General features: G+C 48.5%; 13 protein-coding genes across 13 annotated transcripts; 7 read left to right on the top strand and 6 right to left on the bottom strand.

Moving 5' to 3' along the window:
* The first annotated feature begins 2,162 nt into the window (after nucleotides 1-2,162).
* On the top strand, nucleotides 2,163-2,607 carry EDB91DRAFT_427188 (uncharacterized protein). Its single transcript, XM_041327237.1, has 3 exons — nucleotides 2,163-2,322; nucleotides 2,373-2,482; nucleotides 2,535-2,607. Exons 1-3 carry the CDS (start codon nucleotides 2,227-2,229, stop codon nucleotides 2,554-2,556), a joined length of 228 nt encoding a protein of 75 aa, XP_041183276.1. The 5' UTR covers nucleotides 2,163-2,226; the 3' UTR covers nucleotides 2,557-2,607.
* EDB91DRAFT_1287021 (uncharacterized protein) lies at nucleotides 2,584-7,303 on the bottom strand (the record flags this gene model as incomplete). Its single annotated transcript, XM_041324809.1, has 14 exons — nucleotides 2,584-2,924; nucleotides 2,978-3,221; nucleotides 3,272-3,478; nucleotides 3,531-3,595; nucleotides 3,644-3,722; nucleotides 3,771-4,019; nucleotides 4,069-4,466; nucleotides 4,518-4,696; nucleotides 4,753-4,795; nucleotides 4,854-5,019; nucleotides 5,075-6,311; nucleotides 6,364-6,464; nucleotides 6,518-6,639; nucleotides 6,694-7,303. 14 exons carry the CDS (start codon nucleotides 7,301-7,303, stop codon nucleotides 2,659-2,661), a joined length of 3,966 nt encoding a protein of 1,321 aa, XP_041183277.1. The 3' UTR covers nucleotides 2,584-2,658.
* A 273-nt stretch (nucleotides 7,304-7,576) lies between these two features.
* Nucleotides 7,577-9,081, top strand: EDB91DRAFT_1234307 (uncharacterized protein; the record flags this gene model as incomplete). The annotated part of the gene is made up of 8 exons (XM_041321197.1): nucleotides 7,577-7,703; nucleotides 7,752-7,990; nucleotides 8,046-8,120; nucleotides 8,171-8,342; nucleotides 8,390-8,636; nucleotides 8,688-8,769; nucleotides 8,823-8,978; nucleotides 9,031-9,081. The coding sequence occupies 8 exons, from the start codon at nucleotides 7,577-7,579 to the stop codon at nucleotides 9,079-9,081; spliced, it is 1,149 nt and encodes a 382-aa protein (XP_041183278.1).
* A 343-nt stretch (nucleotides 9,082-9,424) lies between these two features.
* EDB91DRAFT_427114 (uncharacterized protein) lies at nucleotides 9,425-10,313 on the bottom strand. Its single transcript, XM_041327236.1, has 5 exons — nucleotides 10,014-10,313; nucleotides 9,886-9,959; nucleotides 9,813-9,836; nucleotides 9,642-9,760; nucleotides 9,425-9,586 (listed from the first exon to the last, which is right to left on the bottom strand). The coding sequence occupies exons 1-5, from the start codon at nucleotides 10,247-10,249 to the stop codon at nucleotides 9,464-9,466; spliced, it is 576 nt and encodes a 191-aa protein (XP_041183279.1). The 5' UTR covers nucleotides 10,250-10,313; the 3' UTR covers nucleotides 9,425-9,463.
* On the top strand, nucleotides 10,118-11,608 carry EDB91DRAFT_427202 (uncharacterized protein). Its single transcript, XM_041327238.1, has 5 exons — nucleotides 10,118-10,581; nucleotides 10,634-10,764; nucleotides 10,815-10,903; nucleotides 10,950-11,211; nucleotides 11,269-11,608. Exons 1-5 carry the CDS (start codon nucleotides 10,335-10,337, stop codon nucleotides 11,488-11,490), a joined length of 951 nt encoding a protein of 316 aa, XP_041183280.1. The 5' UTR covers nucleotides 10,118-10,334; the 3' UTR covers nucleotides 11,491-11,608.
* On the top strand, nucleotides 11,346-12,363 carry EDB91DRAFT_427382 (uncharacterized protein). Its single transcript, XM_041327240.1, has one exon. The coding sequence runs from the start codon at nucleotides 11,609-11,611 to the stop codon at nucleotides 12,116-12,118; it is 510 nt and encodes a 169-aa protein (XP_041183281.1). The 5' UTR covers nucleotides 11,346-11,608; the 3' UTR covers nucleotides 12,119-12,363.
* EDB91DRAFT_427272 (uncharacterized protein) lies at nucleotides 12,222-13,181 on the bottom strand. The gene is made up of 5 exons (XM_041327239.1): nucleotides 13,166-13,181; nucleotides 12,740-13,122; nucleotides 12,620-12,688; nucleotides 12,435-12,571; nucleotides 12,222-12,381 (listed from the first exon to the last, which is right to left on the bottom strand). Exons 2-5 carry the CDS (start codon nucleotides 12,938-12,940, stop codon nucleotides 12,273-12,275), a joined length of 516 nt encoding a protein of 171 aa, XP_041183282.1. The 5' UTR covers nucleotides 12,941-13,122; nucleotides 13,166-13,181; the 3' UTR covers nucleotides 12,222-12,272.
* A 672-nt stretch (nucleotides 13,182-13,853) lies between these two features.
* Nucleotides 13,854-15,164, bottom strand: EDB91DRAFT_1043169 (uncharacterized protein; the record flags this gene model as incomplete). Its single annotated transcript, XM_041313044.1, has 5 exons — nucleotides 13,854-14,060; nucleotides 14,299-14,493; nucleotides 14,548-14,855; nucleotides 14,916-15,033; nucleotides 15,102-15,164. 5 exons carry the CDS (start codon nucleotides 15,162-15,164, stop codon nucleotides 13,854-13,856), a joined length of 891 nt encoding a protein of 296 aa, XP_041183283.1.
* Nucleotides 15,165-15,354: 190 nt separating this feature from the next.
* On the top strand, nucleotides 15,355-18,660 carry EDB91DRAFT_1043845 (glycoside hydrolase family 47 protein; the record flags this gene model as incomplete). Its single annotated transcript, XM_041313086.1, has 13 exons — nucleotides 15,355-15,470; nucleotides 15,521-15,601; nucleotides 15,787-16,123; nucleotides 16,173-16,218; nucleotides 16,270-16,430; nucleotides 16,483-16,567; nucleotides 16,627-16,706; nucleotides 16,760-16,886; nucleotides 16,945-17,069; nucleotides 17,116-17,274; nucleotides 17,335-17,676; nucleotides 17,726-17,894; nucleotides 17,951-18,660. 13 exons carry the CDS (start codon nucleotides 15,355-15,357, stop codon nucleotides 18,658-18,660), a joined length of 2,538 nt encoding a protein of 845 aa, XP_041183284.1.
* Nucleotides 18,661-18,775: 115 nt separating this feature from the next.
* Nucleotides 18,776-19,815, bottom strand: EDB91DRAFT_427514 (phosphoribosyltransferase-like protein). Its single transcript, XM_041327241.1, has 4 exons — nucleotides 19,544-19,815; nucleotides 19,215-19,484; nucleotides 19,088-19,163; nucleotides 18,776-19,037 (listed from the first exon to the last, which is right to left on the bottom strand). The coding sequence occupies exons 1-4, from the start codon at nucleotides 19,601-19,603 to the stop codon at nucleotides 18,892-18,894; spliced, it is 552 nt and encodes a 183-aa protein (XP_041183285.1). The 5' UTR covers nucleotides 19,604-19,815; the 3' UTR covers nucleotides 18,776-18,891.
* EDB91DRAFT_1100877 (ribosomal protein S3Ae) lies at nucleotides 19,811-21,090 on the bottom strand. The gene is made up of 5 exons (XM_041317206.1): nucleotides 20,969-21,090; nucleotides 20,847-20,913; nucleotides 20,708-20,788; nucleotides 20,111-20,658; nucleotides 19,811-20,055 (listed from the first exon to the last, which is right to left on the bottom strand). The coding sequence occupies exons 1-5, from the start codon at nucleotides 20,981-20,983 to the stop codon at nucleotides 19,996-19,998; spliced, it is 771 nt and encodes a 256-aa protein (XP_041183286.1). The 5' UTR covers nucleotides 20,984-21,090; the 3' UTR covers nucleotides 19,811-19,995.
* A 77-nt stretch (nucleotides 21,091-21,167) lies between these two features.
* EDB91DRAFT_1100881 (uncharacterized protein) lies at nucleotides 21,168-22,468 on the top strand. The gene is made up of 6 exons (XM_041317207.1): nucleotides 21,168-21,288; nucleotides 21,341-21,560; nucleotides 21,615-21,877; nucleotides 21,929-22,143; nucleotides 22,198-22,339; nucleotides 22,387-22,468. The coding sequence occupies exons 2-4, from the start codon at nucleotides 21,362-21,364 to the stop codon at nucleotides 22,031-22,033; spliced, it is 567 nt and encodes a 188-aa protein (XP_041183287.1). The 5' UTR covers nucleotides 21,168-21,288; nucleotides 21,341-21,361; the 3' UTR covers nucleotides 22,034-22,143; nucleotides 22,198-22,339; nucleotides 22,387-22,468.
* Nucleotides 22,265-23,769, top strand: EDB91DRAFT_1242915 (peroxisomal 3-ketoacyl-CoA-thiolase; the record flags this gene model as incomplete). The annotated part of the gene is made up of 6 exons (XM_041322233.1): nucleotides 22,265-22,339; nucleotides 22,387-22,754; nucleotides 22,810-23,264; nucleotides 23,320-23,521; nucleotides 23,565-23,676; nucleotides 23,731-23,769. The coding sequence occupies 6 exons, from the start codon at nucleotides 22,265-22,267 to the stop codon at nucleotides 23,767-23,769; spliced, it is 1,251 nt and encodes a 416-aa protein (XP_041183288.1).
* Between the last annotated feature and the right edge of the window lie 2 nt (nucleotides 23,770-23,771).

A 23,771-nucleotide genomic window follows, 5' to 3' on the forward strand; every position in this document is an offset into this window, starting at 1 on the left:
TGGTGTTTGGTTCTCCTCCGGTACTGTGTTGGACGTTGAGGTGCGAGAAAACCATTCACTATCGTCACAGTAGCTTCCCACCCAATGTTTTACGAACTAATGAAACAAAAAAGGTCTTTCAAAGGCCCACTTGCCAAGATGAAGTTACGGAACTGTAAACAAGTTCTTTGATGCTGAATAATAGTATCTACGAGTGGCCCCTTGATTTGCCGTAAGGTTTTAGAATGAGTTCTCATGTCCTTCGGGTTTGAACGAGTATGAAAAAAAATTAGCCTCGCGAGGGGAAACAAAGCAAGGAAACACTCGTGCTCAACGAAAAAAACGGGTATGCGGGTACCTTCGCCATTGCCATTCTTGTGGATGGAGACCAGTCGTCCAACATAACGGCCATAAGAGCACTATCTATCGACATTCAACGCCAGGTACCGTTGCAATGGATCTACTGCGAGTCGTCCAAGTCGAAGCTTCGCTCATGGTGGAATGTGCATCCCTAGCGGTCCAGTGCACGAGTAGCCGCCATGTCACTGGTGAATGAAAAGTTGCATCCTATTGTTCCCATGGATCGAGTGACGCAACGACGTGCTGGATTTCATTTGAGTGTACGCATGGTAAACCGATGCTAAGCTCGATTAAATGTAAAATAAAAACATAAGTTCCACCAGGGTCCAGCATATCATTGCCAGGATCAGAGTCCAGACCGTCTGGCGATAAGTATCCCAGCGGCCTTTCGTAGTCATCAAGTGCCTATTTAGGTTATATGAATGGTCAACTTCGGATGGAATGACAACGGAGGTAAAGCAACAAGTCTCTGCGAGCTTTCGGGGCTCTACTGTCGGACATGTATTTGCCACAGGTCTCCGAGGCACGACGCTTGAGGACCATGGCATGAGTGATTTTAATACTCTTCGGCATGCTACTGGTGGGCAGGCTGATTTGTATAAACACGTCAAACACTCTGAAACGTACCTTTGACTCGCGTAAGACGAGTTGAAGGCTTTACAACGTTCCATGCAGAAACATTAGGTCGCTCTCCGGAGATGGCCCGAGAACCATAAACGTGTCTTCCTGTGCGCACATGACGGAGGCTGCGCGGATCAATTGATGGTTATTTATTCCATATAGCTCATGCATTTCCGCCACTGATATCCCTACACACTAGACTTGTTTAGCATGCGATATCCACAACAAAGAGTGTTTTATCATAATGACATACATATGGTAGGTTCTCTTGTCATCTCAGGGCTTGCTGTCCCCGTCGTACGATATCCACTTCACCGATCCGCTGAGCAACGTAAACTTGTGATCTGGACGGTTCTCAGCACACAAAAACCTACCATTTATGGCGGGAAGTAGGTCGTGCTGACGGGTGTATATCTTACAGAACAATAAACACGAGGTAATTGGAAGGCATGATTGCAAATTAATCTTGTACTCTTCGCGCAAGCATGCCGCGTCGGGACCTTGCACGAAATTGGAGGACACAGACAAATTTGTAGCTTGTAAATTCTGCGAAGAGACGCGGTCTCACGACGTGGTCCTATGGACACACAAACGATTAGTTGTAGCCTCTCCCTAATCATTTGATGATCCGACTCACAAGCTCTCGGTGCGATATGAATCTGCGCGAATTATGCCATCCTAGACTCTACCTAAATAATCGACAGCGCCTAGCCATGTTGTTAGGTCACATACACGCAAACTGAGTACTTACTGGGGCCGTAATCCTAGCCGCCTGAATTTGAGGGAACCACCTGGCGAATGCTGCACACTGGCAAATGAGCACCAAAGTGATAGTTAGTGAATATGGGACACTAATAGTCTTCACCTATACCTAGTAGATTGGCTGATCACTGGTCTAGCCTCTACCTTGTTTGTTGTTCTTGGCTAGAACAAACGTTAGTGGGCCTTACTTACATCGTTGGTAATTGTCTTATCCACTGCTTCCGAAATGACTCTGGTGGCCCAGTGCAGTGAGAGAAGGTAGGGGTCGCCGTGAATCATTTGCTGAGACGAAATGATTGATGTCATACGAACTAGCCATTGATAGTCCGACTAGTAGTATTTACTGCGACAGTACTACATGCCTGCTGCTTTCCGCGGCGTTTGAAAGGTTGCAATTTGCAAATCGTGATGCGCACTGTGGGAAGAACTGCGGGTGGTTCCGGCTAACCTTGTAACTCAAGCTCTTCGATTCCACTTCAAAACAACTAACTGCCTTCATCTCCAATGCTCGCCCGCGCATCACACCCCTTGCGTGCACAAGCCGCGCGTATTCGCGTCGCCTCTCCTGCACGTTTCGTGCATGGCCACGGGGAATACCATGTACGTGCTCTTTGTCTTCCACCCGTTCACCTCATTTACTCCCTCCTTAGCACTTGCCATTCCAGTTCCCGGGAAAGAAACGATTAGCGTTCGGCATCAAGCTCACTGCTTTCCTGACAGTAGGATTCAGTATTCCCTTTGTAGCTGCAAAATTTCAATTGTATGTAGTTACTCCATACCATCAGAAAAACCACACTGACGCATGTTCTTAGGAATAAGTCTGCTGCAACATAGACCCGCGTACTATGTAGCGCATTCGACATACAACACAACCCTTGCGTCTTGTCACTACCTACATCTAGAATCTGAATTCGAAGCAAACATCATGAGCAGTTGCTAGATAACCTCCATGTCGTCATTGGGATCGTCTTCAGTTGTGACGTTCTGCCCCTCCTCAAGATCAGCCAACATTTTTTCCAGCCTATTCTTGTAGTCTTTCGCGTCTTTCTTCCCCATATGAGTTCGATTTCTGCAGCTGCAGTTGTGTGCCATAAAGCCGGGGTCTCCCTCCAGTGCATCGAGAGCGGCAGTCGACACCATGCGCCCTGCTATATATCCAGTCGACTCTGTGGCACTTGCCAGGATGATGTCGTGAACAATAACTAGAGGAAAGCTCATCAGCACATATTCCACTTGGACACAACTTAAACCATACCGTCACAGCGAGTTCCGTGAGTGTCACTTAGTTTTTCTTTCTCGATAGAGAATTGTTGGCAACCCTGAGCTTGCATGATCTCGAAAAGGATTTTGGTGGGGTGATGAGAAAGTGTCTTGACCGTGATATGCTGGTCGTAAAAAGGCTCGAGGATTGTTTTGAAAATCAATTCCACGCCGTCAGACGTGAAGCCATCTGAGATATAAAGTGCACCGATGATCGACTCTACAACATCCGAAAGGATCTAGAGTTATTTGTCAGGTTATTTTGCTTGAAGACTAGCTGTAAACATACCTTGGGTGGCTCCATGTTAAGCCAGTACTGCCCTGGAGGCCTCCCGTCTCTGGCTGCCCTTTGATATTCTTCCTGGTGCCTTGCCTCCAGCTGCTCAACATATGACTGAATGCTGTTCCCAAGAGCATACGACTCATAAAGAAGATACTCGTGTAACCCAGTCCGGACGCAGATCGCTGCCAAAGCTGAATTTGACACCATAGCGGACTAAAGAGATGTCCGATGGAATAATAAAACAAGATAAGAAGTGTAAACCCACCTTCAATAGTGTCATGGCTCCAGGGGACATGTGGTCATCCCTGTTAAAGACATGTCGTATCACCACTGCGAACGCCTGTTACACTATTGTCGCTCAGAGAAGAAACCACGTACTAAAATCCAGAACCGCATCTCCCAGAAATTCAAGTCGCTCGTAGCACGTGTTTTCGTATCCGTGAATTGAACCATGTGTCTACAAGAGGGTCAGCTGATGCAGTGATCGAAGATGAACGATCCGTACCAGAGCTTGAGAGAGCAAGTGTGGATACTTAAATGTAGCTCCAATAATACTTTCAACTGCCGAAAGCGTGCCTTCGCGGAGCCTTGGCGTGACATTTGAAGGGGGAGCAAGAGCTTTGCGGCGGAAATCGTCCCATTGTTCAACACCAGCGACAGGTAACCGGAGGGCCTTGATTACGCTGAGCGCAACGTCGCGGCCTCCAGAAAGATAAGCTGCTCCTATGATAGCTTCTGCGACATCAGCGATCGTCTACAGAAGGTATATGAGATGATTGCAACTCAGAAAATACCCCTTTTACCTTGTCTCCGAGCCACTGTGTTATGCCATCGTCGTGGGCCTTTTGTTTCGCCTTGGACTGGGAGGTCAAATGTATGATTGAGGCATTGGTGTCGTCGACGGAAGCCTGCGCCTTCGTGTCAATTGCATTGTCCCCAGACGGCGTTACATTGTTAGACCTCCCGGGATGCTGCGGAGATACGTCTTGAACGTTCTGTACGGTGAAGTTTGGAGGTTGCCACAATTTGTAACTGAACGTTTTGCCCTGTATGTACGACGGCAGGCCAATTGAAAGACCGCACTGCGTCAGCACCTTGTTACTGATAATGTGCTGCCGTGCCTTGTGCAATGCACCCTCACTCAAAGCAGGGTTGAAGACAAAGACGTAAACGGAGCTGAAATATTTCAAAAATGAATCGCCTTGCATTATAGGATGAGTATCTGTAATAATAAGTTTTGGGCAAACCTCACCAAGGAGCTCCAGCCTTTCGTAATCTGTTTCGAAGGTTGCAGAGGGCGCGAAGACAGCTGATAACAAATGTTGTTCCAGGATCGCGTTTGCGAAAAACTGCGCATTGAGCTCCTTTACAATCAAGAAATCATCGATCCGCCGAGTGATGGATGGTAGAAGTAATGCAGTGCGGTATATGCTGATTGATAGACTACTGTATGAGCATAGTGATGGTCTCCCGCTAAGAACACCCACCTCGCTGGAATTGTGCACTTGCCACAGAGCTCCGGTATGAGATCTACCCAATGTCAGCTACGCGGTTTACCAGACTCAGAGGAACGGCTTGCATTTTGGACCTGCCTTGTTTGTCTCTATAGGCGGCTTGTGGACGGGATTCAGGCGGTTCAGCACGGCAGCAGCTTTGGATACTTCTATTAGAGGCTGATTGTTATCTTGGAGGCCTTGAAAGCCTTTGCGATGCATTCTGCAATACTCCAGAATGTTCGCATATTCCGCCTCACGCTGAAAAGAGATGGATCAAGGATCCATAGATTGACGATCAATGACGATCACCTACTGGGCTGTCCGAGGGCTTGCTCATTGGCGTTAGATCAGGTCGTAAACGGATGACATAGCATCGTCGAGTGAACTCGACTAATCTATCCTGGATGACTGCATCCTCGAACTCGCTTGGGTCTCGCAAGCTATCGGAACTGAAACGCGTGACATAGTTGTTATTAGCTCGTGTCACAGCTTGCCAGTCGATGACATCTTGTGAGTTGGTCGTGTTGGGATACGATAAATCCCTAGCTCGGGAAGGAAGTAGAGGTGCGACGAAGTATGCCATTTTTTCTAATGAACATCCAAACGCTTTGTTTGCGATCGTGCGACAAATTCGGAGCGTATAAGAGTGAAGGTCATTGAGACGCTCGTTATCGAAGATAAGAGCGGGTCCTCGTGCATTCTTGACGGTGGCGAAAACGCCATAGAAGAACAATTTGAAGGGTTGCAGATGAGGTAATGGTTGGCGAGTTAAAAGAACGATAGGTGCATAGGGTTCGGATAGGCCTTCCGGATTTCCTACGGAAATGACGACGGGGAAGAGGCGTTCCTCAGAAAGTCGTAATGAGTTGGCCCAGAAGTCTGGCCTTTTTCGCATGTAGCAACTATTTCCGGAAACTAAATCTGACTTCAAAAAGGAAGGATTTGCGTGGCCATTGTTGTCAGACCGGTGCGGGGTCGAGATCAGACGGTGGTCCAAGCAGCTGAGCTCAAATAATCGTAGGCAAACTTGATAGGCTCCTGAGCGACGCGAATGGGTGGCCGTAAAGCGTGGAGGCCCCTGGACCGTCTGTAAAGGTAGTCCAGGCGGAAGTGTCACAGTACACACAAATTGTTGAACCCCACCTATCCTAGGTGTGGGACGGACAACAAACAAAGGATCACGAGACGGAGTCGTAATGTTGCACTGAAGGTCCGCAGCGATGCGGTAAACAGCAAGTAAGGCATCGTCTTCAAATAGTCGACCACCATTGACTGAGTCTTCTATCGAGATCTCTAGCCTGGAGGCCGTCTCTTCGTCCGAGCGGTAAGGGTTGCCAGTTTCCTTCAGCGAACAGGATGGAACCGGGGAATTTCCCCCTTGCAAGACCACTCTGATCCACCTGTCGTCCACAGCTTGACCACTGTACTCCTGAAGAATTCGGTGATGCAGGTCATTCCCTTTCTCCGCCATATGGATGAGGTGTCCATTAGGCACCAGTGTACGTGCACAAGCAAATGCATAGGAAAGTTGGCTCTCGAACAAGTTGTATCTGGAGCACCTCTGAATACAGCAGAACTAAAAGCAGCAAGAATAACACGCACCGTATGACGACATGGGCACGTGGAAGGTCGACATCTTCCAAGGCTTTAGTCATAACAAGGAGGTTGTACTTTCCACTCGCAAAGTTGTCGAGCAATTCACACTGTCATGATCCGCTTCAGTCAACCATGTTACAAGGAGCGAAACTTTACATACCTGCTCGTGATTATTGGTGACGAGGAGTTCACTGGCCAAAGCGTAAGGTCGAATGAAACCCAGTTCATCAATCATAGTTCTCATAATATCCACTATAATTGTCGCGACTTCGGGCCATTGGACTACAGTGTAGACCGTTTAACGACTCATATGAAGATAGGCTTTCTCATACAAACCCAAGACAATTCCACGGAAGTTATCCCCGTAAGCTCCACATGACTTGAGAACATGAATCAACTGCACGAACTTGGGCGTCACATTGAAGCCCCTGGAGGAAAGGTTTAAGTTCGGCATAGCGAACACCCAATTTTTGACCAGATCGCGGATTTTGTTGGCGATCTCAAAAGCAGGGTCGTCATCGTCATTCCTATGAGCAGCGTATTCTCTGATGGCCCTGCGCCAGATGAGATCACTGGCACATAAGCCGACCTCGACCAGAGCATAGTGGGCAGCGCGAAAAGTCCTTGTAAAGGAAGATTCCTCTGGATCAATTTCGTGTAAAGCCTCCATTAATCTGGATTCTGTGTTTGGCAATAGTGCATCATAGAGGATGACAACCTCAGGAGGATGAATGTCGGACGCACAAGATACGGGCTCAGAAGTTAGATAAGGATCCTGAAGCGTGGCACGATTCAGAACAACACCATCGGTGGCTAGGGGGGCCGATGCGCTGTTATTCAAACCAGGTTGGCCACCGCCAGCCTCACACGACTGGGTGTCCTGATTCGTGTCGCACTGAGGACCTGGATGTCTGGCACCAGATGTTTCTTTCCAGATTCTCAACATCGAGACTTCTTCTGCAGATGTGCAGGCAGAAGGCAGCAGCGACCAAAAGAACTAAAGGATATCGACACAACGGGGACAGCGTAGACCAACAGTTGATTTTGAAGTCAGACTCCGTAGGGCCGTCACCCTCTTCCGTGACCTCACAATCACAGCACTGTGACCACCAGAGTCAATGAACCAAAATCGCTCAATACTCGGCGTTCAACTCATGTAAGTTACTGGTCTGCTAACAGCAGACGGCTGCCCCACATTATATAGGCTTCCGCAGAAGTGATGGTCAACAATGCATCGGTCATCCTTTCTATCGTAGATCGCCTTAGCCCCGACTTTGCACAGAGATCGGTGACAAGGACCCGAGTTTCCTCTGATCCATGCCTACCTGCACGTTTACCTACGACAGGTACGTCGTAGCATCATCTTCTCTACGCTATATCAAACATATCTCAAGGCTTTCTGCAGCGAGAGGCCGAACAGAACGCACCAAAGGCGGTGTTGAGGCAGTTACGACGCAGTCCATCACCACCTCTTAGTCCAACCACCGAGTGCCATGATGCGACAGAAGATACCCCACCTCATGCGGAGAGAAGGGACAGCGTCTCATCAAATCCAGAACAATCTTCTCCGACACGGGCTTTGGCGGGCCTATTTTCGAGAAGCCAACCCTCAGGGGGTTGGAAAGAGCCTCAAGTACGTCACTATATCACTCGTTCTTACAGGAAGTTCAAATATCCCGTTTCGCTAGCCGTTTGAAGTATTTCGCGCTATCGAGCGCAAGGATATCATGTTTCTGATGGAAGTTCGCGATCGTGCTTTCCCTGTACTTCAAATACCCCTTGTATTTTTGTCCTTGTACTAATGATTCCCTAGCTACTACTTCGCAAAACCGGGGATGCTACTCCTCTCCTTCACGCTATGCGCATTGGACAGTCTCATCGTGATGTTGCCATCCTGTTGCTGGGAGCTTTCTCACGTTGGATCAATCATCTAGAGGATAGCGAAATTGGTCTACCACGAACAAGAGTAGTCCTCAAGGCTTTGCGTTAGTACAACTTTAAACACTCTAATGAGTTGCTAACCCTGAGGCAGGAACAAACCTCAAGCTCGGCATAGATTATGGTCTCTATAAATCTCAGAGCGATCTCGTAGCATCTTTTATGCAAACACTGGTAATGAGCGAGGGAGAAAAGTGGATTCGTGCCCAAGTATCATCGGCGTCTCTTGCCTTGAGATCTGGCAATGCTGGAAAACCTGTTTCCACTGCTGAGGCGGCGGTGCGAAAGTTCGCTACCAAAGAACTAAGCAAAGCAGATGCTATTGCTGCCTTGGAGGATTAGTGGGTCCTTTGCGATTACATACCGTCACACACAATGAATGACTTCACAAGTGTGGCAAATGCTACGGTCGACCTTCTACTTCTTGGGGCATGGGCGATGGCATTGGAATCTATCGAAGGGGAGCAGATACCGGTAAGCAATGGTCGGACACTTTGCCAGTGACTTATATCTGCTCTTGTTTCTAGTTCTATTATTTTGCACGAGATGACAGAGTGTTCAAGGCTTTTACGGACAGAGTAAATGCTCACCAAGCTGCCATTCGTCGCGCACTGAGCCGGCGCCTGAAGTGGCAGTTCCGCGTGCTGCAGACTGTACTGGAAGGGAGAAATACCACTTATCGAGTGAGCGAGGTGTGCTGCGTCCTATACAACTTACTCAAAGCCTCCGTCACAGAGAAAAGTGGAAATTTTGATCGAAGAATTGGATGACGGAGATGGGTTGTAGTTTATTGTGAACTTGATTATGTTCTACATTCAGGTATCATTTCATTTGGCGTTCGTGTTTAGGCCATTACTGCTTGTGAGCATTCCGCAGCTTTTGCGATGCTCTCTGCTCGTACAAGGTGCCCTCGGGATACAAGATCACATCCTGGTCGGGGCGTATCGTCGAGCAAACATGGAGACATGAACCCAGTGTTCTGTTCGTCAGATGATATCCTTTATGGGACCGCGGCGCATATTCAGGTTACTCATGCCTACTTTATGGATATGCGTTGCCATCTACATGTCGAACAACATTACTTTTCATAAGGAAATCTAAGTATCCAATGCTGGTAAAATAACTGTCCATTTGTATAATTGGCGCGGTCTGTCTATGTAACAAGGAATCACACCATGAGTTTCATTCCTGTGAACCATGTCCAAGCTCCTATCATCACTAAGCTGAGAGCGGCCCAGTTTAAGTTCAACTGTACGACTGTATACAGCCATATGGTTGCGAATTGTGGACACTTGCAGACGAAAAGGGATAAATAAGGCATCTTGTCTGGATGGAAAGCAACACACCTGTCGTATGTTGACAAGCCATGATCCACGGTTGATGAGCCATATCATTCGGGGCCCCACGCCGAGGGAGAGTAAGAACAGAGCGAGTTGCATGCGAGGGTTAGCCTTGTGTCGCGTGGCTAGAGCAATAGGTCAGAGTGTCTCCAAACTGACCCAGGCCCATGTACTCACTGTAGAACACAAAGATAGACAGAACTGCATGGCCTTGAGCATCAAATATTTTCTAAGCATATTTCGAACGTACTGGGGAAGTTTGTGAGGAGCCTCTGGGCAACGTCACTCACGGTTGACCGCTGTGCATACTGCTGATGTATAAGGCTGTCCAAAACAATGCGAGGTGAGGTAGAAGGTAAGTGTGAGGCGTAGGCTCACATGTCCATCATGATGAGGAAGAAGGTGAACGGCATAATGAGTACGACAGCGTTGAAGATCTCCTCCGCAAGTGGGAGTGGTTCGACATTGTCTGTAGTCTCCCCAGGTTTTCGTGTGTCAGATATCTTCCTGAGAACACCAGCTTCTTGTATCAAGCGCCACTGTTCGTCTTCGGGTATCTCGACCAAAGGCTTCTGCGCGGGCGTTGCCTGCGTTGTTTGGCGATTCCTAGCCATTGCTCGGTATGTGGTCGCATGCAGTGACCTGGAGGTCTCGATGGAGACTTGCCGCCGGAATTACTAAATTAGAATCTTCCGAATAATGATATTTCAAATGAGGCTCCCCCGAGGTTTCTTGACAATGGAAGACGAGGAAACTAGATTGCTCGGCCTCCTACAAGCACATGGCCGACAGTTTTTAAATTCTTTCGATCTCAGTCAACCTCTTCGGAAGAGGCAGAGAGTAGAGGAGTCCTTCGAGGAGCCTGAGAACGAGGATTTCGAAGAATGGACAGGCTTCTGCAACGCAGCTGTCGAATCTTACTCGTCCGATGAAAATAACGACGACGGTTTGTGCTTATCCAGGAGGCTCTTCGTTCACTATAATGGCTACATTGTCAGACACTTATTATGAATACGATGACGGCTTTACCGCCAGCTCCTCTGCTAAGATGCCAGATGTAGTGGTGTTCTCGGACTCGAGGCAGCAGTCTTCAGAACAGTTCTCAAAAGCTCAGAAAAAAGCGTTCATGGCAAGTCTCATGAATCGGCTCCTTCATTTACTCATACAGGAGTGCAACAGTCTTCAAAAGTCACCAAAGTTACGTCTGTAACAGAAGCAGATGCCCCACATCAAGACAAAGACGACACACAAAATGATAACGAGGATATGTAAGTCACCGATATTGTGAAGTTGTTCTCTTACAGATTCTTTCAGCTCGAATGCACAAAACGATGCTCTTCTCCATCGCTTAGTTCACACGAAATTGCTGTCTGGGTCTTTGAACCCTGAGCTCAACTTGACACATGCGCAGCGAGAGAAAGCACTTTCTGGTCGTGTCTTAGAACTTGCAGGGAAAACAAAGCTTGGCAAGGGGGAAGTTGCCGTTCGCGCTGCGGAACGAAATAAGGCTTCCAAGCGAGTGCGAGAAGGACTCCTGAGGAAGAAGAGCGACCGAGAGCAGCAACAGCTGGAGGAGGTTCGTTTCATCACGTCTTGCCACTCAATCATTTCATGAACGGTGGTTTGCTCTTAGGCCAAAAACTTGGGAAACTACCACCCCACTCTTAAAAATTTGTTTGACGCATCATCTGGATTGTCAGACCGTAAAAAACGAGTTAGAGGTCTCGGGATGGGAGTGGGTAAGTTTAGTGGGGGGACACTAAAGCTTAGTAGAGACGAAATCAATTCGGTGACCGGTCGTGGGCTAAGTGGCACAAGCAGGCGCGGGCACAATACAAGTCGTGGTCGAAGATGATGTCAGTGATAGCATTACGATAATTATTCATCGTGCACAACAGACGTATCATACGTTTTAAAACGTTCTGCCATGGAACTAAATTTGGAGAGATTGTATCCCGTCACCGATCTCCTCGATGGAGTGCATGTCTACAGGACGAGACCCGTCACGCAGCCGACTGGAATTGGATTGTCGGTCGTCCGGAAGAGTACTGCTCATCGTCAGAGCGCTCCCTCGCTGCATTGCTTGGTCACTCACTGTGAAAATTGCCTCTCGGGCCTGCTCGAGGAAGTGTGGCTGTGGTGGCTGTTTGACCTGTGCACCGATGGGTGCGATCCTCGTGGATGCTCTTCGGGCTGCCAATCATCCCTTCCACGGTAGCCCCTATCTCGCGGGTGTCTGTCTCGGTGGTCCCGGGTTCTGTATTCCCGGTCTCTGTATTCCTTGTCTCTGTATTCCTTGTCTCTGTATTCCCTGTCCCTATATTCTCTGTCCCTGTGTTCCCCGTCCCGGTAGTAGTCTCTGTGGTCTCTACTCCTGTAGCCTCTGCCCCTGTTTTCATGATAGTAGTCATCGTGGTGCCTGTACGAGGGGTCGGAGTGATAGCTCTGGGACGAGTAGCTCCTGCTACTATAAAAAGATATGAAGGTCAGCTTAGCGAATCTTTCATAGTTCAAGGCAAACCTTGGGCGTTTTGAATTTTGTTGATTAGTATCTATCATAACCACTCGTGGCTCATTGTGACGGTAGGGCCTTTCGCGATCGCCGCCATCGTAGCTATAGTTAATACTTAAGCGAATCTACAGAAACAGATGTGTCACACTGTTGCACCTGTAGAGCTCCCGCCCATACTTATCCTGCACAACAAATGGAGCAGGACGTGTCGGGCGCCCACTGAAATCACCAACTCTTCGATTATCATCAGTGTAGGTCACGGATCAGAATTTTAAACAATAACTTACCTTGCGACTTCATTCCCGTATTCGTCTTGGAATATAACACTCACCCCGCCAGGGATGATGTAATAAATCGGACCGTGGCTACCTGAGTGAGGGGATCGGCCACCTGGATGAATTTCTTCGTTTCGCATCGGACGAATCTGTAAGAAATTGGTACAGTTATCGGAGAAAGTATATCAGCGACAAACCTCATGACCGTCCGCATATATATTAGTAGGGGCCTTCCCCGGATAACTACCTGGAGTGTGTACAGAAGCCTGAAAGGTGACTGTCATCAAACAGACAAAGATATGAAAAGTGTAACACACCACTCTCGCATTAGAGTGAATAGACGTTGGCGTCCTGGGTGCCTCAACAGTATGATCGCTCCCAGAGTCAGATCTACTGATGTGAGTGATAACAGGATCGTCAGGCATGTGCCGACCCGAGACACTGCCGTGACTGAAAGAATCTGCCCGAGTGACCCCATCTCGCGTATGGCGATGGAAAGACGGAGGCTGATCTAGCATCCTTGAGGGGCTATGTATACGCCCTTGCTCAGAAAATGTTTCTGAATATCGACTGTCGCCATCGTCTCGTTCAACGGACGGAACGGCGCTCAATGGACTTTCTGGTCTCGTGGGACGGGCATTGAGAGCTCCCCCTAAGATAGTCTGAGGGTTATCTACCCGAACGTAGCCATCGTAGTATTCTTCTCCGTCAGTAGGCGCACGTGATGGAACAGGAGTGAATACCTGTTTCCGTTGAGCTTTACGTTATTATACATTGGAATGCAGAGCTTACTGGCTCCATTCTCTATCGGGCGGGGTATGATATCAGCCTGAATCCTGTAACAGAATGATACACTTACTTTTCTAGTCAGAGTCTCATGTCTTCTTAGCTGCGGGGGAGGAATAGATTGGTGATAATCTGGTTTTGGAAATCCTTCGCTGTAGCCACTGTAGGCTGCGCGATCGGGACGATGATGATTGGGATTGCGAGAAGAGCCGCCGAATGCCTTGAACATGTTAAATGGCATCGTGACAGATATGTTTGAGAGCTGTGAGGTTAGAACGGCCGATGGCTTGGGAATTTATGGTAACAAAACACGAGGCAGCCGCATGAGTAATTTTGTAATGAGCGTCTTCCGTGCTTCTACGGCATGGCAAGTCCTTATACCGCGAATAGCAGTAATCTTCAGCGATAAAACGGCGGATAGTGAGAAAACCGCGGTACTCCACCCTTTTTGGGTAGTCGACTGTGAGCTTTCGGAAGGATAATTTAGAACGCTGAGCTAATATAACCCACTGCCTAAAATCGTCTGGAGGACAGGAAACAATGTTATTTCCACTAAATAGCATCGTATCGGGAACGACACGCTATGGCCAAAGTCATAGCATCCGGTGAAACAGGTCTACCATCGACAGGAATGACCGGCTAAGCCTAATGCTCTTCCAGGTGCCTTACTTGGGACAAAGCTTGCGCAACCTTGTTAATGGCATCTGCAGCTGATGCAATGGATATCACGTCCATTTGACTTGCGTTTCCGCAGATCTGCGCAAGTCTTTGTGACATAGCATCCAAAGACAGCTTAAGTGCCTGAGCAGGGGAATACGCCGTAACCGCATTGATAGACGGGACGCTTGCATGCTACGTAAGATGATCAGAGTGGCGTAAAGCACTTTTGAGCACCGTACTAACCAGGTGCTCGCTACTCTTAGCTACGTCTTGTGTGCATTTCGAAATATTGATCGTTAGCTGATGATAGATCAGTTTACTTAACGACTGATGATTCAAAAAACAACAGCTACCTTTGACGACTCTGAGGCAGGAAGTAATGGAGAAGACTAGGATTTATGTCAACTGTGATCCGGCCTGGTAAGAGAACTTCTGGCACCTGTGAAGGTATGCTACCCATCACTGCCTTTCCTTTGTCACGAGAGCCCGATGTCCTGGGAGCACTTGACATAGAGTTGCTAGCCCCTGCGCTGGATCCTGCTCCAATTGCAGGTGGAGCTGGGACAAGGCGCTGCCACCCCTCAGTGACATCAGTGACATAGACAGTCCCGCAAATCACACATTCCTGGACCAAACGAACAATTGATATGCGAAAAAAAAGCCATAAGGAATGGCTCACCTTGCGAGGATCTTTGTCCTCTCCGACCTTTGGAGGTCTTACAAGAGGTATACCGTAACACCTAATGTTCGGGCATTCTTCGCCAAGCATCGCCCACCCCTTCAAAAGACGCTTTCCAATTTCTGCGGATGCCTGGTCTGACTGTTGCCGCCTGCGAATAGTCTCTTCAGTGTCGATGGGAGGGGCAAAAGTCGGTGAGCTCAAAGCGCTGGATATCTCTGTGGGAGGGGTAGATGGTCGCGAATTAGACTCATGAGTTGATGATGAATCTGTTGACGATGAATTAGACTGCGTTGATGAACTAGTAGCTGTGGATGAGGCAGGCTGCATCATTGGGACAGGATATTACGGGTTAAGCGGTTCCTTACATTGTTTAGGGCCATTACAATTCGCGCAGTAATGAGTTACTGGCGACCCATTTTTGGGTGACCTCATGAGAGGAACGCCGCGACAGCCAGGTGACGGGCATGTTGCGTCTGTTAATACCTATTCGGAGAGATGATGAGGGATAAAGTGAGATGGGCGGTTGATGGGAGCAAAATAAACAACCTGACCCAGCCTTTTATCATGTATTCTCCAAGTTTACTAGAGACGTCGACGATACTACTAGTGCTCATGTTTGCTACAGGCGGTAAGTTAGTTGTGATAATGATATGGATTCGAGATCAGTGAGCACTGCTGGCAAGCAATAGAGCAAGCCTTCTCTCGACCACGTGATCAGCGGCGCGAAATCCTTATACTTTTCTTCTACTTGTCCACGTCCACACCGATCAAGATCTGCGACTGGTGTCGATTCTCTTCTGCAGCATGAAATGGGGAAGACGTTATCCTTGTGCATTTGCCTTCGCACTCTTGGTTACTCTAAACAACGGAGTTGACGCGCAGGAAACTGCTTGGACCTCTGAGCGCAAGAGGTCATTCAGGTATGTACGCATCTCGCCAATTCTTATTTAATTTCGTGAACAGCGTCTAGTGTGGCCACGAAAGACTTATGGTACCATGGTTTCAACAATTATATGTCCTACGGTGAGCCCCGCCCAGATGATTCATGCATGTCGCCGACGTGTTGGTAGCTTTTCCGCTTGACGAGGTTCGCCTATCTTGAGCTAGTGCTCCTTTCGTGCTCCAATTTTTTCCCAGCTGTCTCCTTTATCTTGCACCGGCAGAGGCCCAGATTGGGAAAATCCGTAAGTGTTATAATTTTGGCCTGCCTGCAGAACTGCTTGACGTACCTACCAGCGCAAATATAGCACATAATGATGTTTCAGGAAACTTCTCCCTAACTCTCATTGACGTTCTAGACACGTTGGTCGTGCTAGGCGATCCTCCAGGGTTCCAAAACGCGGTTCGCAATGTTCTTGACTGGGTGTCGTTCGATGTCAACACAAAACCGCAAGTCTTCGAGACCACTATACGGGTGTTGGGCGGATTGTTATCTGGTCATATATTCGCCAGTCAACCCAACCAACCTTTCTATCTCCCTTGGTATCGCGGTCAGCTTCTGACCATGGCATATGATCTTGGCAATCGACTATTGCCTGCATTTGCCACCCCTACCGGCTTGCCTTTTGCGAGGGTTCGTATCTCCTTATGTCGTTGAAGTCCCCAATATCAACGACCTGCAGGTTAACTTGCGACATGGGGTTCAGCGGGGAGAATCCCTTGAAACTTGTTTGTTGCGAACAATTGAATTCATAGTTTCTGATGTTGAAGCTACTGTAGGTACCGCTGGCGCTGGTTCTTTGATGCTGGAATTAGCTACCCTCAGTCGCCTCACTGGAGATGACCGCTTCGAGAAGGCAGCATATAAAGCTTTTTTCGCATTATGGAACAGGAGATCTGATATCGGTTTGGTCGGCAATACAATTAATATCTGGACTGGGGTGAGCTTAGCCTGCTTACATTCCTTCCTGCTTCTCACCTGATTCTACCAAGATATGGACACTACCGGAAGTGACAGGAATCGGCGCTGGCATCGATTCTTTCTATGAATATGCCTTGAAGTGGTACGTCATGAGTGGTGCGTTCGTCGAATAGTTGGTGTAATGGACGCTTTGACATTGCCCGCGTATCCTGCAGGTGAGGTAGAGTTTCTTGATGTGTGGCATGAAGGTTACGCCGCTGTGATGAGATACTCTCGTTCCCCGGATGGCCACTGGGTCAGCAATGATTATCTTTCTTGTCTTGACGGTTCCCTCAAGTTCTTCTGTAGTATCGCAGTGTCAACATACATACAGGTGATCAAGCGTATACCACAATTGATTCTCTATCCGCTTTTTGGCCTGGTTTGCAAGTCCTGGGTGGTGATGTACAAAATGCCATCAAATCTCACATGACGTGTAAATATCTCCCTTCATACTCACCTGACTTTTTTTCACAACCTTTGGTTTGGGACAGACTGGAACATCTGGAGACGACATTCTGGTCTTCCTGAAGTATGGGACGCTCACTTTATGCAGGCGACATCTTTCCAGTACCCCCTTCGACCAGAGTTCGTCGAATCGACGTGGTACCTCTATAGGGTTGGCCTGTTTCCCCTCTCATATGCTGTAGCTCACCGTCAGACAGGCCACTCGAGACCCATATTATCTAGATGTTGGTGAACGTATTTTAAGAGACCTAATTGCCCGTGCCAAGGTGGATTGTGGATTGACTGGTATCCAAGATTTGCGAACCAATGCCAGAGATGATAGAATGGAGTCGTTTGCGTTGTCAGAAACATTGAAGGTCCGTCATAACAGACTGACAGCAACTTGCGCTGGTTGGTCCTGATCACGATTTATTCAGTATCTGTTCCTTTTGTTCGACGAGGACAACCGCCTACATAAAGATGATTCACACTACGTTTTCACCACCGAAGGGCACATCCTATCACTTCCGAAGGAAGTTCTGAAGCCCATGTCTCGCGTTCGACGAAAGATGCGTGGCGACGAGAATCACCAGTGTCCTCTGTATGAACCTGTACAGGACCCATCGCCTGATGGGACTATTGACGGCCTCATCCGAGGTGTTGGTTCGAGAGCGGACGTGGAGTATGCGAGGTACCTGGTTGGACTGCGACCGCAGCCTCTGGACGAGCACCACTGGTCTCCTGATGGCTGGTGCACCGTCCCGCAAGTTGATTTATATGTAAGGAATATTTATGACATACGACCATCACAGTGACATCCTTCAGCAGTCTTTTGATTTTATCATGTCACCCGGTGGCAAGATGGTATCCGAGGACCCTAATCCCGGTCCCCTCAAACTCAAGGCAGTGGCAGACGGATTTATTCTTCACAATGTGACGGGCATCCGGGCCCACATCGTCAGTCGATTGGATCGTAAGGGTTACGACATCACAAAGCGTGAGGCCTCTTTCCCCCCTGGACAGGGTAGCAAACTCACTAAATTATCCGACTAGTCGGGCCGCACGCTGTCCGCACTGGGCAGATGGTGTATGTCAACGACTCCGCACTTTGGGAGCCTATTCCAGCTCCTGGTCCTACTTACCGTAACCAGGACGTCCAACTTCGTATCTTTCTTGATACGTTTGACCCGGCACTCGTAGCGCAACCAGAGGCCACATACTTCAACGGAGAGACGTACGTCAAGGCGTACACTGCCCAGTTTGGAGGAGACTTGGCTGCACTTAGTGGTTCCACCCCCCTTCGCTTCGGCTACGGGGAGGGCACTGAACTGCAGCGGGACAAAAGCAACCCCCTGGGATGCAAACCTTATGAAACCGACTTCGACGGAAATGCTGTTCTCGTCCATCGTGGCGACTGCACATTCCTGGAGAAGCTTGTCTATGCACGGCGTGCAGGCGCTTCTGGAGTCGTTGTTGTTAGCGACGAGGATGTTCCTATTAATCCTTCCGCCTCGCCGGAAGAGATCGCTGCTGCGGGCGAAATCAGCGATGTCGCTTTGGTGCTGCTGCCGCATACGATTGGCAAATCTGTCACTACCATGGTAGATGCTGCTGGGATGTTTGGCTACGGACATGTCATATTTGCTATTGATCCAGAGGCCCAAGGATGGACAGAAGGAACAATAGATCACACACCAGGAGATATTGGACAAATTCTGTACATCAACGGACACCCTCTACTAAATACCAGGCTAATATTATAAAGTAACAGTCGTTACTTTGCGTACTTTTAATATAGGTCTGGCTAGGGGGAGAAAGTCGCCGATGCACCTGACACTATTCAACAACTTTGAGGCACGTTGGCCAAATAAAACGTTTTCAAGCATAAGTCAGCCTGGGTCTAATCGATCTGTGTAATTCACAACACTAATCATATGTAGGAGCGGGTATCTATTTCCGACATAAGAATATTAATAAATGAGGCGCCCTGGAACTCAATCCAAATTTTGAATAATGGAGTAGGCGGGGGCATCCAGACTCTGGTAGCCCTTCAGGAACATTATCTCGATGATGAAGAGATACTCGATTGTCACTCCGCCTCTCCTCTTGACGAGCTCGCCAGCGGCCTTGGCAGAGCCCCCTGGAAAAGTCGGTAAGCACAGTATAAGATGGTGAGATGACCAGACTCACCGGTGGCGATCAAATCATCTACAACGATCACAGACTGCCCAGGTTGGATCGCGTCTGATTGCATTTCGAAGGTATCCTGTACGGCAACGGTCAGACCGTATTTGACGCCCGAAATATAAGAACTCACGGCACCATACTCTTTCTCGTAGGTCGCGGAGACACACTCGCCCGGTAGCTTCCCCTTTTTGCGCACGGGTACGAAAGCTGCTCCGAGTCGCAATGCGATGATAGGTCCGATGAGGAAGCCTCGGGCGTCTAGGCCGACTACGACATCGACCTTCTTGCGCAGTGATTTCGGTATAGTTTGCGACGTGATGTGATGGACAAAATGGGTTATGAGTGTTTCGAACGCAAGAGGGTCGCGGAGGATGGGGAAAATGTCAAGGAAGTCGATTCCCTGGGATAGAACCATGTTGAGCTTCTCCACGGCGACATTTGGGCAGAGCTTGGACGAACCTTCTTGGGAAAATCGGCATGTCTTTGGACAATGCTTTGCAGGTATTCGACATCTGCCATGGCGTACTTACAATGAAGTAGTCTAGGGTTGCGTCTAGGGTTGCAAGAACAACGTGGTTGTCAACCAAGGAGACAGATTAACGAGAATAACGTTTTATCCGTGGACGAATAGCAGAAGCAACCTGTTTCGAGTTGGTTTTTTAGCGAACTCAAAATTGACCATCTTGAGAAGTAACTTGGACCGTCTTGGCACCGCGAGATACTTACTAACAATACAGCCTTCGTGATACAACTGAAACTCCTCGGCGTTTTATCACCCAAACGAACTGCGGAATAGATTGATGCGGCATGGTGTCATGAGGCTCATAGATTGATCGATACCATTGTAACATAAGTACTTGCGAGTGGTCATATGGAAAGATACAAAGGTAGACGACGAGATGAAAAGAGTTTTAAACAGACTCGAGAATCTCGGGCTCCTTGAAGTCCTTCACTACCCGAGTGCCGGTCTCCTGCAACATTGGCGTTAGTATTTATTCAGCCAAAACAAGCATGGTGATTGCTTACATCCGTTGACTCGCCGTGAAGTTCAAGCAATTTCGAGACATCGAACTTCGGTGCCTTGAGGATTTTCGCCTTGCGGACGTAGACATTTTGTAGAGGGTAAATGTTCCGGGTGTGCTTCTCTATCTCCCGACCAATAGCCTCCGGCACGAACTTCTGCACCAACTCTTTCAAGTCACAGCTCGACGCCTCCCGAGTCATGATCTCGAACATCTTCTTCCGAATTTCACGAATTTGGCTTGTCTGGGCATAGGTGGTCTTGCGCACTTGGTTTGGGCGGCGCTTGGTGAAACCAATAGCGAAGAGGCGGATGAGGTAACCGTCGGTCGTCTTCACGTCGACGTGTGCCTCAATGAGAGTTTGCCACTTGCGAACAAGGGAGCGTAGCTTGTCCGAAGTGAAGTCCATGCCGTGGAAATTCGTCAAACAATTTTTTCCTTGCACCTCATCGATCCGTAGTTTGATCTTACGGAACGATTGTTCCTCATCCTTGTTCAGGTCAGCGAGGGATACTTCGATAATGCGGCCCTTGAGAGAGTCGCTGGCGTTTTCTAGCAAAAAATAAGAACGTGTATTTGGGCGATGGGATCTTGTACGCACTCAAACCCTGTGATCGGTTGACCAGGGTCTTGCCAACATTTCGGACTTCAAATGTGGATGGTGCTTTGATATCGTACCACTCTTGATGAATGATCAGAACATCAGCCAGATTGGACATGGCATATAGAATTCCACTCACCCTTGCGCGAGAAAGGGTCGACGACCTTCTTCTTGATACCCTTCTTACCCTTAGACAACCGTTTGTTCTACGAAGTGGATAAGTAACGGATACGTGTCTCATGACAGTAAGTCAACGCATACTTTTCCTACAGCCATAGTGAATTCGTGCGCTGGCGGTGGGGAAGGGACCGCTAGTCGTTGTCAGCCGGCACTTGGACGAGCTACAGAGTTTAGGTGTATGCGAGGGCCATAGAATTTGGTCTTGTTGGGTTCCCTGAGATGGTGGCTTGAACCTTATTTCAATACTTGTACAGCACGTTCACACGCCACATTCGCTGATGACCGCAACCTTCACCCGACAACAGTTTGACGAGGCATGCCAGGAATTCATCCATACTCATCAGTCCTTTTCTTCTGCGTATGAAGCTAGGCTTGCGGGATGGTCTTGGAAAGAGCATCGTGTACGCCGGTGTTATATGATCCGTTTCTTTTTATGGATCTCGAAATGTACAGACACTGCCAGGCTTCGGATACATGTGGAGGAGTATCACTCTGAACTGGCGACAACCAGTCTCAATTGATGCACCCCTTGACATTGAAGACAGTTTGGACGTTGTGGACGATGGCACGACTGCTCCTCGTGGCTCCCGCGAGTCATTAATATGTCAACAGTATGTTGTGTTATCGGCGACTTTCCGTGTACCGGCATTCTATTTTTCCATCCATGGTTCGAGTACGTGTGGTTAGGAGATGCTCATGAATGGCATGCACTCAACTGATAGCGCAGGCGGTTCTCCACTACAGCTGACCGATATCATGAAAACATCTCTTCTCCGTGAGGATGTGCACGAAGGAACCGTCGCTACAACATTTGCTGTATCCCACCCGGCAATGAACTTCCCCCTCCTATCGCAAGGAGAACATCCGACGCTAGGCACGCCTTGTTGGTACTTCCACCCATGCGAAACTGCCAGTACAGTTCAGGAGATCCTCAAGGAATCAGAGGAAAATGGCAGGAGACCATTGAGATGGATAGAGGCTTGGTTCACGGTATTGAGCACAGTCGTGGGCGTGTAGTATGTAATGTTCACGGTATTTTAGGATACGTTCTCAAGCATCGGGATTTGTATGGAAGGCGTTTGGACTAAACGTTGGAGCTTCTATAGACTTTGGTTACTCACATGTGACGAGATCAACTATATGTAATCCCCCGGATCTTGCGTGCAGGGTAGGTACTTATATGTGGAGGAGGCGACAGGCCGTCGGAGTCGTTGTTGGGCCTTGTCTTGTGTTTGTCACCCACGTCGAGCTCAAAGGTCAGATCACTTGTCTCAAACTCCCACCGCTCGCTTATTCAGTTACTACTTGAGACGTCGTACGATTGCATACTGCTCGATTCCACATCATAATCTCTTGTCAAATAAAAGCCAGCCCATCATGATGCTTGCAGCGCGTCTTACGTCCGTATCTAAATCATCCCGCCCTAATATCTCATCCTTTGCACGCAAAATGGTATGTCTTCTTATTTATGATTAACAGCAGAGCTCATATTATTCCAGTCCTCTCATGAAGCTGTCATTGTTGCTGCATCGCGTACGCCTGTCGGATCTCTATACGGATCACTCAAGACTCTGACCGCTCCCCAACTTGGTGCTGTTGCCCTCAAGCATGCTTTCGAACAATCGAAAGTTGATCCCGCAGTTGTCGAGGAGATCTACTTCGGCAATGTCGTTCAGGCTGGTGTCGGTCAATCACCCGCACGTCAAGTAGCACTTGCTGCCGGCATGAAATCCGCATCTGACGCTACAACCATCAACAAAGTTTGTGCTAGTGGTATGAAAACAATTATGCTTGCTGCCCAGAGCATAGAATGTGGTTACAAGAACGTGGTTGCGGCTGGTGGTATGGAGAGCATGAGCAACGCTCCGTAAGTGAAGAATCCTCAGTTGTCCGTTTACTTGTGAGATTGACGTAACCTCAAGTTTCCTGCTCCCCCGCACGAACCCTTTGTTCGGCAAATTCGAGACCAAGGACTCTGTTGAGAATGACGGTCTCTGGGATGTTTACAACAACTTTGCCATGGGTAATTGCGGTGAGATCTCTGCAGAGAAGTACGACATTAGCCGAGCCTCACTTGATGAGCACGCAATCGAGTCGTACAAACGTGCTGGTCGTGCATGGAAAGAGGGTGTCTTCAATGCTGAGATAGCGCCTGTCACGATCAAGGGCAAGAAGGGCGACACCGTTATTAAAGAAGATGAGGAGTATAAGAAAGTCGTTTTCGAGAAGGTGCCCTCCCTGAAGTCGGCCTTCAAAGCAGGCGGTCGGATCACCGCTGCCAACTCCTCAAACCTCAATGATGGTGCCTCTGCCCTGATATTGATGTCAGCAGAGAAAGCAAAGGAGCTTGGCGTGAAACCGCTCGCCAAAGTAATCTGTGAGTTCGGGACTATTACGTGATTGTACCTTGTCTGACGTATTATTTTCCGCAGCGTATGCGGATGCGGGTGTTGAGCCCATCGACTTCCCCATGGCTCCTACTGTTGCTCTCCCAGAAGCACTAAAGAGAGCAAACTTGACTGTGGATGATATTGCACGTTTCGAGATCAACGAAGCTTTCTCGGTCGTTGTCCGTATCGCTGAAAAGCTCCTCCAAATTGATCCTGCAAAAGTTAATGTTGAGGGGCAAGTCTTGTGACTTCACGCAGACATTACATATACTAACATGATTTGACAGTGGTGCTGTTGCACTTGGTCACGCGATTGGAAGCTCGGGTGCGCGCATTGTGGTGTCCCTAGTTCACGCCCTAAAATCTGGGGAGTATGGTGCAGCAGGCATCTGCAACGGGGTGAGTAACTTACAATTCTAGATGTGTTATGTTGCTCACACGGTACCTTTCTAGGGTGGGGCTGCCTCAGCCATCGTTATTCAAAAACTATAGTT

The sequence above is a fragment of the Suillus paluster genome (genome assembly GCF_016628075.1).
Source record: "Suillus paluster strain FC165 chromosome Unknown EDB91scaffold_3, whole genome shotgun sequence".
NCBI lineage: Eukaryota > Fungi > Basidiomycota > Agaricomycetes > Boletales > Suillaceae > Suillus > Suillus paluster.